Here is a 16,431-nt window from a genome sequence, read left to right on the forward strand (position 1 = left end):
AGAATTCAGGAGGGCTGCTGGCCAGGAGCATTAATTCATGCTGAGGGCATCAGATCGTTATGTACCTGAACAGTGGTCATGAGGAGGACTCGGGTGGCCCCCTGGGAAATTCGCCTGTAGGGTCCATGGCCAGTTCACTACTGCCATCCAAGCAGGAAGTTTACAGGTGGGGATTGGAAGTCCAGGGAAGACAGCCCTGGAGGCCAAAGGGTATATAGGAGCCAGAATAGGATTGGATCTAAGCCTTTCAATCAGTCAGCTATTGGTGGCCGACAGGAGCTGTCCATTTTTTATTTATTTTAAGGCTACATTCACACCACAGTGAAAAAAGGCCGTTAAAAAAATGGCTTTCTAATGGCCATTTTTCAAACATCGGTGCATCCATTTTCTGTCCGTTTTAATGGCCGTTAAAAGCATCCATTAAAAACAGATGAATAGTTGTTTTGTTTTTTAAATGCAAACTCCTGCAGTCCCCTCAGTATACATAATATCCCTCATAGTACCCCCAGTATTGTTAATTCCCCCATTAGTGGCCCCCGGTATAAAGAATTGCCCCCCTTCTGCTTGTGTAACAAAAAAAAAAAATTATCCACCTGTGCAGGGATGCTTTTTCATCACTGGATGCAGCATGACCTGCGCTCCCAGCCTGATGATGTCATCATGCTGGCAGTGCAAGTCCTGCTGCATCCAATGAGGAAGCAAAGCTCCTGTGCATGCTGGGAGTGCAAGTCCTGCTGCATCCAACGAGGAACCAAAGCTCCTGCGCATGCTGGGAGTGCAAGTCCTGCTGCATCCAATGAGGAACCAAAGCTCCTGCGCATGCTGGGAGTGCAAGTCCTGCTGCATCCAACGAGGAACCAAAGCTCCTGGGCATGCTGGGAGTGCAAGTCCTGCTGCATCCAACGAGGAACCAAAGCTCCTGGGCATGCTGGGAGTGCAAGTCCTGCTGCATCCAATGAGGAACCAAAGCTCCTGCGCATGCTGGGAGTGCAAGTCCTGCTGCATCCAATGAGGAACCAAAGCTCCTGCGCATGCTGGGAGTGCAAGTACTGCTGCATCCAACGAGGAACCAAAGCTCCTGCGCATGCTGGGAGTGCAAGTCCTGCTGCATCCAACGAGGAAACAAAGCTCCTGGGCATGCTGGGAGTGCAAGTCCTGCTGCATCCAACGAGGAACCAAAGCTCCTGGGCATGCTGGGAGTGCAAGTCCTGCTGCATCCAATGAGGAACCAAAGCTCCTGGGCATGCTGGGAGTGCAAGTCCTGCTGCATCCAACGAGGAACCAAAGCTCCTGGGCATGCTGGGAGTGCAAGTCCTGCTGCATCCAATGAGGAACCAAAGCTCCTGGGCATGCTGGGAGTGCAAGTCCTGCTGCATCCAATGAGGAACCAAAGCTCCTGTGCATGATGGGAGTGCAAGTCCTGCTGCATCCAATGAGGAACCAAAGCTCCTGGGCATGCTGGGAGTGCAAGTCCTGCTGCATCCAACGAGGAACCAAAGCTCCTGCGCATGCTGGGAGCGCAAGTCCTGCTGCATCCAATGAGGAACCAAAGCTCCTGCGCATGCTGGGAGTGCAAGTCCTTCTGCATCCGATGAGGAACCAAAGTTCCTGAGTTTTACTTTAACCTTTAACGCCTGAGAGGCCATTTGTCACTACTTTACCTGTATTTCACAGCCATTAGATGGATTCCACTGGTCCTATGAATGTCAGTGTGCCGGCCGTTACAAAAGGCTGTCACGCGGCTATTTTTCCCCTTTGTGTGAATGTAGCCTTAGGAACCAAATTTGTTTGTCATGGCCAATTTTCTTGACCCCGTAACAACCTGATGACCGGGTTTTGTCCAGCACTAATTGGTTCTGATAAAAGAAACACCCTGACCTAAGATGGCCTCTGGGTGAACGCAGCCTGGTTCTGTAATTGCGATCTTGTGATGAGCATTTTGTCTTCCTGAAATTCTCTCTTTGCCTCGTGCCTTCTAATCTCCGATACGGCAGCTATACATCCGTTAATTCAGATTTGTTCAATTTAAGGAGGCTTGAACATTTCAGTGGATTTTCTGTCTGAAAAACAGATTTTATGGCTCCATTCTTGGGACTTTAGCTCTCCTACCGCCCTTATTTCCTAAATGGTAAGAGATCAAAGGGGTCGCAGTCTGAGAATTTGTTAACCTTCTGCTGCTTTTAGCAGAATAAACATACAAAGCCTTTACTTATTTTAGTTACAATGGAAGGGTCATAAGGATGTGCAGCCGCTGAATGTGCATATTCAAGTAGTCATGGCATGGGATCTGAGTCATCGTGGGTACAAAGGGTCGTGTGCAATGAGGTCTCATTTATGGAGCGCAGCAACATCATCATAAGGACAAGGATGGGAGCTTCTTAGAGTATATAAACTGCAGCAGCCGGTGCTGAGGATGAGAGTGGTAGTAGCCCTGATAAAGTGTTGTCACGGTGTACTCCCTCAGGCCGTCACCCTCAGGGGTCGATGCAGTGGAAATGTAGTTTTGAAAATTGAGGCCAGAAATAAACATATAACAGTCTCTTTTCCTAAGTGCAAAGTATAACTTCAAGTACATTCAATAGCATCGTACCCCAGTAATGAATATGGAGGCAGGTTGGATGGCTGCAATTTAGCACTTGTAACCATAGATGTCCACTATTAGATCCAGAGATTAGCATTAACTGGCCTAGTAGTAGTTTGGGTGATAGGTGTCTTAACTGTAGTCCCTCACCTTCCAGCAGTGACTTTGATGCAGGGGTTAGCTGGTCACTCTGCTTTCTGACTTCTCGAGGATTTACTTGAGGACGTGATTTAATTATTCTCTCTGGAGAATACTCTGCAGGAGCTCGGCAGTGTGCTTCCTCTCCTCAATGTCTCAACAGGAATTCCAGCCCACTCCAACCAGGAAGGGAGGAACAGGGTAGTTAGCCACGTTCCTTGCCAACCATTACCTTACTGGTAGTTACAGCGAAACATATACAATACATAACATAACTATCTACAACATAATAAGAATTGCAGATGCCCCCAGGTCTGGGGTACTGCAGATATGCAGATCCAGGGTACATGAAAGTGCACAAAGATTAGCCCTATTCAATGCACCATCTGCGAAAATAAGAATCATGCTAGTAACTTTTGATAATTAATTCCCCCCCTTCCCCTGTTGAAGATAACAACCTGTTCACATTTCCCAGTGTATGTCAGTGCCGTTACAAAACCCCCTTTCACATGCGTTGGATTCAGATTGTCATAGGATTTGATGCACGTTTTGGCACACCCCAAAATACCGTATGTTTCTAGCCCACAACATGTGAACATACCCTCATAGTGTCCATTCACAACTCAATAGTTTGATCCAAAATTGGTGTAAGGGGTTAGTCCTTTCATAAAAGCCCGATGCCTGGAACGTAACTGTAGGAGGTGCGGAGGATGTGGTCGCATTCAGGCCTTGGAGGCTAAGGGGACCCAAAAGGTCCATCTGCCATTTCTTATATATGAGGAAACTAGTTGCTCCCTGTTGCATACCCTAGACCAGTGGTGGTGAACCTATGGCACTGGTGCCAGAGGCGGCACTCGGATCCCTCTCTCTGTGGGCACCCACACCCTGGAAAAAGTGTATGGTGTACCAATATGCCTTAGGGCTCTTTCACACCTGCGTTCTTTTCTTCCGGCATAGAGTTCCGTCGTCGGGGCTCTATGCCGGAAGAATCCCCATGCATTCTGAATGGAGAGAAATCGGTTCAGGATGCATCAGGATGTCTTCAGTTCCGGACCGGAACGTTTTTTGGCCGGAGAAAATACCTCAGCATGCTGCACTTTTTGCTCCGGCCAAAAATCCTGAACACTTGCCGCAAGGCCGGATCCGGAATTAATGCCCATTGAAAGGCATTAATCCCGATCCGGCCTTAAGCTAAACGTCGTTTCGGCGCATTGCCGGATCCGACGTTTAGCTTTTACTGAATGGTTACCATGGCTGCCAGGACGCTAAAGTCCTGGCAGCCATGATAAAGTGTAGTGGGGAGCGGCGGAGCAGTATACTTACCGTCCGTGCGGCTCCCGGGGCGCTTCAGAGTGACGTCAGGGCGCCCCACGCGCATGGATGACGTGATCGCATGGACACGTCATCCATGCGCATGGGGCGCTCTGACGTCATTCTGGAGCGCCCCGGGAGCCGCACGGACTGTAAGTATACCGCTCCCCACTACTACTATGGCAACCAGGACTTTAATAGCGTCCTGGCTGCCATAGTAACACTGAACGCATTTTGAAGACGGATCCGTCTTCAAATGCTTTCAGTTCACTTGCGTTTTTCCGGATCCGGCGTGTAATTCCGGCAAATGGAGTACACGCCGGATCCGGACAACGCAAGTGTGAAAGAGGCCTTAGACTTTTCCTGACATTCACCAGTGCAGGGCGCACTATGAACAGCACAGGCAGCGCACTGAATGCAGGCAGGATATTATAGCTAAATGATAAAGTACATGAAAGATATACTATATTGGACTGTAGTATTCAGATTAAATTGCCACATTGGTATTTTGAGATAAATAACGGGTTTTGGGTTACAGTTTGGGCACTAGGTCTGTAACAGGTTCGCCATCACTGCCCTAGAGCATCAATTTACCCCTTTGAGCAAAATTCACAACATGGATAACACACAAATACAGTTTTTGAACAGATTAAGACCTTTCAAGAGTTCTTTTGGACCCCAAAGTCAGGGAGGTAACTATAGGGGGTGCAAAGGTTGTAGTTGCACACAGGTTGTGGAGTTTAAGGGAGCCCTAAAGGTCTGTCTGCCCTATATGAGGAAAGTTGCAATTTAGGCTACATGCACACGACCATATGTGTTTTGCGGATCGTGTCATCCGTGTTTTTTTGCGGATCCGTTGTAACAATGCCTAAAATGGACAAGAATAGGACATGTTCTATTTTTTTATTTTATTTTTTGCGGGGCTACGGAATGCTGTCCGCATTTTTTGCGGACCCATTCATTGGAATGAATGGGTCCGCATCCTATCCGGCCTCCAAAAAAACGGAACGGAAACAGAATACGTGCATGTAGGCTAAAGGTTGACATTTGGGAAAGGTCCCCCTTACATATTTTGCACTGAGACCCTAGAGCTGGGATGTCAAACTCATGGCCAAAGTTACCCATTTGCCTAAAATGCACGATGGTGACACATCACATATGTACAGTGTTCATTTTAGAACATGTCAGATATCATAGTCAAGTATCAGAATAATGCCATTTTTGCTGGGGATTGCTGTTAGCAACGGATCACATGCAGAGGAATTGCTCCCCCGGTTATAGACACGCCACAGTGTTTGGGGATTTTGAGCATTTCCTCCCATTTAGGCCACTTTATTAAATTATTTTTTTTTTTTTAAAGACTGATAGGGGTTTCGAACCCAAAAACATTGTGCAATGAGCTGGATCGGGGTATGCACTCTGACACCAAAAATGCAATGGCTGGGTCAGGTGTAGGTGATAGTTTATAGTTTATTGCAGCGTGCGCAGGGTACCAACACAGGGCCCTTTAAGGTGTTGTAACTCATGTACCAGGTTAGGAATGCCAGAGTGGTGTAATGTCTATGTATGGTGGTAGTAGTAATGGTGTCAACGGTGTCTCCTACCTGAGTACGGCTGGACTCCTGGATCCTGGTTCACTTGCAATAAAATGAGTGTAGTGCTAGTAGGAGTAATATAGGGATTTGCAGCAGTAATTGAGATCCAGACTTTGGGTAAAGTTCAAACTTGTCTTTACTGGTTGTAGCTTTCATCCAAGCAAGATACAGAATTAGTCTTTGGTCCCAGCAGGCATTGGCAATGTGTGGCAGGAATATATCTTCTGCTCTCTCATATACCTGGAGCTTTGCAGGAAAGGACGTCTGCTTGTCAGCTCCACAATGTGGCAGGAATTCGGCTTCTGCACTTTCTACCTTCTGCTGTCTGGGGACTGACTAGCTGAGGAGGAATATGGCTTCTCCTGGGTCTCTGGACTTTGACTCACAGTTAGCTTCACAGGGTAGGATTCTTAATGGAACTGGAGTTGTCTGCTTGCTTCTACAAGCTGAGACTGCAAGCTGAGGGATGATGATCAATGTCTCAGCCGAGACAAGATCCTGGCTTTGGATCCCTATATCTGGGAGCTCCTACACGCACAGCCTTCCCCTAGCAGGGGTGGCTGGCACACTCACGCTAACTTCCTTCCCTCCCCATGAGGCAGGATATGGGCATAGCCCACTTCTGCTCACAGAGGGGGGAGCTAAACTAGAATGAACTATTCCAGCCTAGTTTCAGTTTAGTGTTCCTAAGTCCTTGCTAACATATTGCTGCCACCTGCTGGTGAACATGGAAATTACAGCAACATACAAGGAACAAGATTTTCCGTATGTAAAATCAAATTAGATGACAAGGTTTAGGCTCTTAACAGATTGTAGCGGGGTAAAAGAGTTTAGTAACACAACTCTAAGGTGTTACAATTGCATGGGAGGCAAGCATCTAAACCACTGAGCTATAGGTTCAGACAGCAGCCTAAAGGATTTTCTTAATCTATGTGATTGAGCATATTAAAAGTACAAGACGCTGACTAGTGAGAAGTGAAGAGTCAGACATCAGGGTCACACATCACTTGAATTTGTCTCTTATCTAATGTTTAAAAACATTAACTTCTCGTTTTAAGGTTTGAATCTGAACCCAAAAACTCCAAAGTACAAACCAGCAACCTAACCACTGAGCTATGCGCTCGTATAATACTGTGATATGTCAGCCTATGGCATTTCAGACACAGAGCTATTAGCTCAGCTATAGACTTTCTTTGGTTGTGTGATTTTCAGCATACAAATACACAGTATATCTATAAGGCCTCTTGCGCACGAACGTGTGTGCTCCGTGGCTGCATCGTGGACCCTATTTGCGTATCCGCAATACACAGGCACCATTCCGTGTGCATTCCGCATCATGGAATCCGGAGATGCGGAACGGAAGCGTGAAACGGAACTCTACGGGAGCACTTCGGAGTGCTTCCGTGGGGTTTCGTCCCTTACTTCCGTTCCGCAAAAAGATAGAACATGTCTTATCTTTTTGCAGGACGGCCGGATCGCGGACCCATTAAAGTGAATAGGTCCGCAATCCGCATTGCAGCACGACCACGGCGCTCATACGTTTATGTGCAGGAGGGCTAACGCATTCTCACTTTGACCCTGACCTATGAAGACGATAAGTCAAACACAGATGTCAAATATCAAAGTGGGGGTCAGGTGTCACACGGGCATTATTCTGATACTTGACTGATAGCTGACCATGTCCTAAAATGAACACTGTACATATGCTGTTTTTGAGCAGATTGATGTTGTTTTTTTCCCTGGAAGTGTTTCTAAGAAGGCTTCAATTGGAAAATGTCACATATGCTAGAGCAGGAGTAGGCAACCTTAAACTACAACTCCCAGTATGCATATTTGCTCTGCTCATCTCAGAACTCTCATAGAAATGCTGGGAATTGTAGTCTCTCAACAGCTGGAGTTCCGAAAATTGCTGACCCCTGTGCTAGGGTGACCATGTGTCCTCTTTTTCAAGGAATGTCTTCTTTATTAGTAAACAATATTTATGGGATTCTCAAGTGAAGGAGAAGGCTTGTGCTGCCGGGCAGGCACTACTACTGCTCCCTGCACCACCCCAAGTGTCCTCCTTTTCGATCACCCTAACATATGCCAGATAATTCTATATTTTTTCAGCCTGCCATATTAGGGCTGCTTTTTAGGGTCCTTATTATGCCTACAAAAATCCAGACCCCACGGGGTCCGCCACCATAAAATACCATTCTGTTTATTTCTGTAATCTTGTACAGATCTTCTCTAAGGACCATATTTGTACTTTTTGGAGATTCAGAAGTCACCGCAGACGTTCCTCGCACGTTGTGTAATTTCTGGGCCACTTGCTATTGTTCTTATTAGTAACAGACTGGCAAGTCGTAATGGGAGATGTAAAAGGGACGCTGTCGGCTCTCAAATACTTGTACTGCACAGACATTGGCCAATCAGTGCTGAGAGTCAGAGAGTGTTTATCATTGTATAGGACTTAATCCTCAGTGCAATAATTAGGATTTATGAGTACGGCCTCATACATCCGACTTGAATTTTCGGTCCGCGTTCTTTGTGGACCCATTCCTTTCTAAGGGGACGCACACGGACCCCATCTGTATTTTGCAGATCCACAGTTTGCAGACCACAAAAGAAATACGGTTGTGTGCAGGAGTCTTAAAGTAGTGGACATCTCCCGGCTTTTTGTCTTAAACAGGGCACTGTGGAGATCTCTGTTTTGCCCCTGCAACCTGTGTGAGCCTTCTAGAATTGTCATTTAAATGAAATCTGTAAGCAGTTTTGATAGTGCTATACTGCTGACAGCACTAGGTAGGAATTGGGGAGAGCAGGAGAAACATACCTTTTGCGTAGCTTTTATCATTACTAGTGGGAATATGAAGTTTTATTCTGCCAGATTCTACTCCTTAAGGGCTTATGCACACAAACGTATTTTCTTTCTGCTTCCGTTCCATTATTTTTATTTTTTGCGGAACCATTCACTTCAATGGGTGTGCAAATACAACGGAAGGTACTCAGTGTGCATTCCGTTTCCGTATTTCTGTTCCGCAAAAAAGTAGTGCATGTCCTATTATTGTCCGCAAATCACGGTCCTAGGCCCCATTCAAGTCAATGGATCCGCAAAAAATACGGAACGCACACGGAACACATCCGTATTTTGCGCGTTCATACTGTAGAAATGCTATGCCCAGCCCATATTGCTCATGTGTTTGGTGATTTAATAAGTTACTGTTTCCGATCCGCAAAAAACGGATCGCATACGGATATGTTCACACGGCAAAATCCACAGCAGAAATATCAGTAGCGGAAAACCAGGTCCGTTTTGGTGGCAGATTTAGATGAGTTTTTACAAGCATTTTAGAAGAGTTTTTGGTTGAATATTTGGAAGAGGTTTTAAAAGTGTTTTTGCCAATGTTTTTCTGAACCAGGGATAATTCAGAAGTGTTTTTAGTTGCGGAAACGCTACTAAAATAAGCTTATAAAACAGCTGTTTTATTTTATTTTTTCTGCGTCCCCATTGGCTTCAATGCAAAATCCACAAAAAAATCTCCTAAGAAGTAACATGCCCCTTCAGGAGCAGAGCTCAAATTAGTGGCAGAAAAAAAGTGCTACAATATTTCATTATTCCTCAGTTATTAATGTAATTTTATGTGGCTTTTATAGCATGTTGTGACCCCTGACACATTAACATTTCTGTGTTTGTGCCTCTACATGGCACACAAGACACACCTTTTAGACTTTTGACACATTTCACATAATAAACTTCCAACTGCAATCATAAGCACATGGCTAAAAGCCATGCAAATACACAGAGCCGGGGGAATTGTGGTTAGCGTCATTTAGTGGATGCACTTGTGGTTGGGGCACTTTAGGGGATGCACTTGTGGTTGGGGAACTTTAGTGGATGCACTTGTGGTTGGGGCACTTTAGGGGATGCACTTGTGGTTGGGGAACTTTAGGGGATGCACTTGTGGTTGGGGAACTTTAGGGGATGCACTTGTGGTTGGGGCACTTTGGGGGGATGCACTTGCGCTTGGGGCACTTTGGGGGGATGCCCTTGCGCTTGGGGCACTTTAGGGGATGCACTTGTGGTTGGGGCACTTTGGGGGATGCACTTGTGCTTGGGGAACTTTAGGGCATGCACTTGTGGTTGGGGAACTTTAGGGGATGCACTTGTGCTTGGGGAACTTTAGGGCATGCACTTGTGGTTGGGGCACTTTGGGGGGGATGCACTTGTGCTTGGGGCACTTTGGGGGGGATGCACTTGTGCTTGGGGCACTTTGGGGGGATGCACTTGTGCTTGGGGCACTTTGGGGGGGGATGCACTTGTGCTTGGGGCACTTTGGGGGATGCACATGCAGCAATACAATACAACTGCTTGTACAGAGATTTCTATGCTGCATGATTTTCAGTCTTTTTTGCTTGAAGCCCTGCCAAGGACTTTTACCTGCTTTCCCTTTTTAGATGTTGGGGTATATAATTTCATGCACCTGAGTTGTCCCCTCCCCCTGAGCCCCACAGGAGCCTCTGCAGCTGTAGTCACCCTATTGGAAGAATCGGTAGTCATCCAGAGAACTCACGTGTGCACCTATGACAGCATTTCAGCTCTGCGTGTAATAAAATCGTACTCTCTTTGCCTGTTGCTGACAGCGGGATTAACCCTTTCAGTCCACAGGCTACTGACTGCAGGGACAGATTCCGAGAGCTCATCCCTGCATGCACTAAAAGCCTTCATAACTTCACCTTAACATGAAATGAGCACCCGGTAATATTCCTGTAGCAGCTTGAGATTGTCCGCCTGTCAACTGCCTGCAGCGAATGCACCTAGCAGCCTAAAATCCTTGGCAAACAAAGCATTGCCTGCATGATTCAGCAAGGAGCTCCAGACCTCACCAGCACTGGAAAGGTTAAGGTCGCCAGATGATATTTGTAAAAGATCTTTTGCAGAAAATTGGCTCGGGAGAGGAAAAAGACTCCATCCTGTGATTTATGTGTAGCCTGATCCAGACTCCTAAGCACAGAGAGAGAGGGCGAGATAATGTATTCAGAAGCTGATGAGAAGCAGCGACCAATGGGAAGAAGTCCATTGTTAATGAGTAGACGAGAGGTGGAGGGTATTCTTCAAGTGTAGAAGTGTTTGAGGATACTGTAGTGGTGCATGATCCTAATCATTGTGTCTTTCCTCATCACAGGGACGCCAGCAAATATGCAACTGGCTTCTTCTTCTTGTAGCGACTGATAATATCTGCTACGACTTAGACATCTGATTATGAATCCTCGAAGACACGCTTGTGGCTGCTTGCTGTCTCTTCCAAATCAAGGCTGGATGGTTCAAGCCTGGGAAACCGAGATCCTGAAGGACATGAGCACCTGCCTCTGAAAAAAAAAGAGAATGGAGAGGGTAAAAGGTCACCTGGACGACGGGCAAGAGGCCCAAGAGCGCCTTGCTATGGATACGGCCATCAACACGCTCGTTGTTGTTCTCGTGTACATTTTGGTCAAGGTGAGCGTGGATGGGATCCGTCAGTGGAGGGCTAAGGTGTCTATTCTAGTGGTGGGCGCCGGACCTGTTGGGTTAACGGCCGCCTTGGTGGCGGTTCGCTCAGGAAAGGTGCTTCATTTGACTATTTTGGACGAGCGCTCGAGGACTTCCTTGCTCTGCCGGCCGCAGCAGATCGCCTTGGACCCGAGGAGCGTTAGGTTTCTCCTGGCTCTGGGGGTTGACTTTGACAATATGGAAGGGTGTTGGCACAATGAGCACTTCTTCACCAAGATTGGGGTGTTCCAGGAGCATCTTCTCAGCATCCTGGAGCAGCGGAAGCAGACTCTAGATATTAGGATCTTACTGGGAACCAAAGTAAGTTTTACAGAGGATATTGTGTATTTTATTAATTTATATAGCGCCAACATATTCTACAGTGCTGTAATGAGCTCGCTTACATCCGCCCCCGCCTCAACCTAAATTACAAATGAACCTATCAGTATATTTTGGGACATGTGAGGAAACTGGTGTAAATTGGGGGAAAGCCACACAAACACTGGGGGGAGCATACAACCTTCATGCAGATGTTGCTCTTGGTCAGACTCGAACCCAGGATACCAGAGCTGACCACCATGCTTCCAATTGACCTGAATTAAGCTGATGTATATCTGCCAAACCCACCGATTATGGCAGGATTGGTTGACCATCTAATGTGTATAGGGTCTTCTGATTCCCCCTGTTGACCATTGCTCAGTTATTTTGCTCTCAGGGAGATAAACTTCCACCACAGGTGTCTAGCAGTAGTTTTCTCCCCTCTCCCATTTACAACACATGCATACTTAGACATGCACACCAGGTTCAGCCATCGGGGCTGGGGGGGGGGGGAGCTGACCGTTACCTCAGTGTATAGCCAGCCTTGGGAAAGGATTACCTCCAGTTCTATCTAGAACATCAGAAAACACTCCATGGCGAGTCGTGCTTAATGACCTTCAGCACTACTTCATCCGATCTGACAAACTCAGCTCTGTTTGGAGTATACTGGAAATTGTAGTGCCACAGGTTGTAGCAGGGCTGGGCTAGTAATTCAATTAATTTGACTGAATCTCCATTTTTGTGCTCAAAGATGTAATTTTTATGAAAATTGCACAAACTAATTATCGGTTCGGGGCTTCATGCCAGTGCAGCCTGTTCAGTCCCTGTCCACCACTCCATTTAAAAGGGTTTGTGCAGGCAGTTTTTATTAATGACCTATCCTCTGATCAGTGGGTGTCCCACACTCGGCACCCCCGCCGATCAGCTGTTTGAGGAGGAGGCGGCGCTCCATGCTAGCTCTACTTCCTCTTCATTAACACTGCCAGTCGCCTCCCCTGTAATGGTGGCGTAGTGTGATTACACCTAAGGGTCCATTCACACGTCCGCAACGTGTTTTGCTTTTCCACGGATCCGCAAAACACTGACAGCGGTGATGTGCGTTCTGCATTTTGCGGACCGCACATTGCCAGCACTAATAGAATATGCCTATTCTTTTCCGCAATTTCGGACAAGAATAGGACATTTTCTATTTTTTTTCGGGAACAGCATTGCGGACCCAGAAGTGCGGGTCCGCAATTCTGTGTCCGGGCAGCACATTGTTCTGCCCCATAGAAATGAATGGGTCCGCAATTCTGTTCCGCAAAATGCGGAACCAAATTGCGGACGTGTGAATGGACCCTAAGCCGTCCCATTCAAGTGAATCAAGTTATTGCAGGTGGATCCTGTGTTGTCCAGTGTTCTCCAGAAACTGGAACACCCCTTTAAACTTGGTGTGGGCAGCGGGGTTCTGCAGAGGGAAGGTGCTCCCTCTTTCACCATTGGCAGTTGTTTGGTACTGATGTGTTGCTAAGGGCCTAACACATGCCCCCAGGCCTGGTGTGACGGTGCCCCTATCGGGGTCCATTCACACGTCTGCAAAATGGGTCCGCATCTGTTCCGCAATTATGCGGAATGGGTGCGGACCCATTTATTTTCAATGGGCCGCACTTCTGTTTCGCGGCCCCGCGAAAAAATAGAACATGTCCTATTCTTGTCGGCAGCCACGGACAAGAAAAGGCATTTCTATCATAGTGGTACCTTGGAACCGAACCAGAGTTCTGGAAATGGGTTTTTACAGTAGAAATTAATTTAGGAAGTTATTATGCGAAGTCTCGCAAGACTTCGCGAAGTAATAACTTTGGTTCATCGTACAGTATTCAAACAAAGTATTATGCGAATCCCTAATTGGTACCAAAGAAAAAGACTTCTCATTCTGCAAGAAACAAGAGGAAACATGAATAAATTCTGGCTGTTGGACTACAACAGCATAAAAGGAAATATAGTGCGAAATGATTTAAAAACAAAAAACAAAAAACAAAACAAAAAAAAATAAAACTAGACCTATTTGGTATCTCCCTAGTCGTACTCACCCATAGAATAAAAGTAACATGCTACTTGTGCCGCCTGATGAATGTGTTTTTTCCCCCCAATACTACCCAGCCTAAAAAGTTTACAAGACTAAAACAATCTGTGTGACTAAAAATAAAATGTATCCTGCACACACACAAAAAAGAGGTTTTGATATGGCTACATCAACATGAGAAAGAAAGTGATGAGATTAAAACTGTTAATCATCCTTTAAAAGGGTTACCCCATGACTAATGTAAACAATGAAAATCAGACATCATATAGAACATGACAACGTCTTTCTAACAAAGCCAGAACCAGCCCTGTACCTCACATGGATCCAGAGATCTCCACATTCATTGCTCCAATTCTTCTGTTAGATTTCGGGCTGGCAGTTGAGTGGGCGTGTCCTTTATCAGAGGGTGTGTCCTTCCTGCTGTAGCTCTTTCCCTTTGACTGCCACAGCTTAACAATAGATATGACTGATGGCAGTTAAAGATTAAAACTGAGCACATGTGACCACCTCACTGAGGTGGACAGAGAAGTAAGGAGAAGAGCAAACAGCAGGTGGCGCTCTACAGATAGATTTCAGTGAATAGCTCAGTGGCTATGCAATTACAAAAGTGTTCAGATCCAGGTGCTGGTTTGAAAAATTTAGAATATTTTTGTACATATGGACAGTGCCAAACATGGATGATATCATGACCAGGATGTATTGTTATCAGGCCGAACACGTGGCTGACCAGAGCTATTTCCATGATAACGTCAGATTATGGAATCGCTATTCATACAATTGCCTTACATTTAAAAAGGACCAAATACATTAGCAAAATAATTGTTTATTTTTTTTAGTTTTTTCCTGTTTTACTAAGAATTTTAACATTTATCAGAATTTCCCACATAATGGCTGTGATACATGTCTACTGTTGTATAACTCTCAGCTGTCAGGGACACGCTGGGGGTTGTATCTGGGGAACCAGTGGTTGGAGATCACTGGTGTACATTATAGATTGTTGGGGTTGTACAGGGTTAGAATATATGGCTGCGTTCTTCCACAAACAGCGCCACACTTGTCTGTAGGTTGTGTGTAGCATTGCAGCTTGGCCCCATTCACTTTAATAGAGCTGAGATGTTTTTAGTTTTTCTGATACCTTTTTAACTGCTTAGTCACTGTGAACCTACTGTCCTTTAAAAATTGAAATTGCCAAAATAGCTATTTTCTAATAGTCGTTAGAATTGCTCCCATTGTCAATGGGCTGTAGACTTCAGACTGTCCTAAAACGGCCTTGCTTTGCTGATGACCCTATGGGCTTATTTTCTTTCAGAGGCTTTAAAATGTATCCTTATGTATGCTATAAAACCTTGTGGTCCAAAGATCTTTTGAGGTTGGTAGATCATCACGTGGACATGTGACGGCTGTAGCAGTTCACTGACTGCGGCAGAGCACCCCTAAATGCATACATGACCCGACCAGACCCCTAAATTCAGACTCATCAAAACCATAGCTAGGCTTCCTTTTACATGCGGCAAATGTGCAGTTTGCTACCGTAGCCCTGTATCTGAATACTATGGTGAAGGCTACGTGGCTTGTTGGTGACCCCCCTCACTCTTCACCATAGGCATAGGCCCTGTTTGACGCCCCCTAGCTACATCCCTTACGCTGGGTTCAGACCTGAGCGTTCGGGATGGAGCGCTCTGTATGCGCGATTTGTACCGGCGTTTGCAATCGCGCATACAGAGACAAGCGAACGCCCATTGTCGCGCGTTCCCGGAAGTCTATGTACGGGAACGCGCGACAAGACGCCCCAAAGAAGCTCATGTACTTCTTGGGGCGTCGGGCGTTTTACAGCGCGATCGTACGTGCTGTAAAATGCTCAGGTGAGAACCATTCCCATAGGGAATCATTGGTTCTTGCCTGTTGAGTGTTTTACAGCGCGTAGGAACGCGCTGTAAAACGCTCAGGTCTGGACCCAGCCTTACGCTGGGTTCACACCTAGGCGTTTCTCAAACGCGCGTTTTTATGCACGTTTTTTTACATAGCAAACGCGCGTTTGACGCGCGTTTGGGTGATTGACAGCAGTGTTGTCCAAAGAGTCTATGGCCCAAACGCGCGTCAAACGCGCCAAAAAAAGCTCCTGTACTTGTTTGAGCGTCGGGCGTTTTACAGCGCGATCGTGAACCAGGTGTGAACCATTCCCATAGGGAATCATTGGTTTCTCTGTGTTGAGCGTTTTACAGCGCGTAGGAACGCGCTGTAAAACGCTCAGGTGTGAACCCAGCGTAAGGCTCATAAACACGCACAGATCCTCCCAAATCCCTTAGACTAACAGAGAACCCATACCAGACCAAATAAATGCAGATGCCAGTCTAGACCTCCTAAAAAAACACAACATACCCTCTAAATAACAGGTGAACTTGATGGACCTTTTTTTCAACCTTTTTAACCATACATACTCTGGAGGAAGACGCCTATTAAAATACAGACCCCTAAAAAATACAAACAAATTAGTTCCAACCCTTCCCCTCCTGTTTACACACCCCAAACCAGACCCCTAAAAATGCAGTTACTTGAAGACCAATTTTCTACTCCTCCTGTTTACAGACCCCAAACCAGACCCTTAAAAATGCACTCACTAGAAGCCCAACCCTCCTTCTGTTTACAGACCTCAGACCAGACCCCTGAAAATACAGTCACTAGAAGCCCAACCCTCCTCCTGTTTACAGACCCCCTAAAAATGCACTCACTAGAAGCCCAACCTTCCACGTCCTGTTTACAGACGCCAGAGCGTGAGGGGGTGGAGCATGACACAGGAATTAACTTTGATGTTCCTTGAAAAGCTTATGCTCTGCCCCCTACTGCCCTGCACTAGTCATAGCATAGTGTATAAGCTTTCCGTTCCTCCAGAGTTTTCCTTTAGATAACACAATATATT

General features: G+C 46.2%; 1 protein-coding gene across 3 annotated transcripts in view; it reads left to right on the forward strand.

The window, feature by feature from the left end:
* Window positions 1-16,431, forward strand: part of LOC122921116 — a 90,236-nt gene that overhangs the window by 15,915 nt on the left and 57,890 nt on the right. The window contains exons 1-2 of one of the 3 annotated variants that reach the window (XM_044271077.1): window positions 10,365-10,504; window positions 10,791-11,455. In XM_044271077.1, coding sequence (XP_044127012.1) covers window positions 10,991-11,455 — 465 coding nt within the window. In that variant the 5' untranslated portion in view covers window positions 10,365-10,504; window positions 10,791-10,990. Of the gene's footprint in view, window positions 1-10,364; window positions 10,505-10,721; window positions 11,456-16,431 lie in introns of those variants that run through there. The other 2 variants (XM_044271076.1, XM_044271075.1) reach the window with 2 other exon arrangements.

This window comes from Bufo gargarizans, chromosome 10 (genome assembly GCF_014858855.1).
Source record: "Bufo gargarizans isolate SCDJY-AF-19 chromosome 10, ASM1485885v1, whole genome shotgun sequence".
NCBI lineage: Eukaryota > Metazoa > Chordata > Amphibia > Anura > Bufonidae > Bufo > Bufo gargarizans.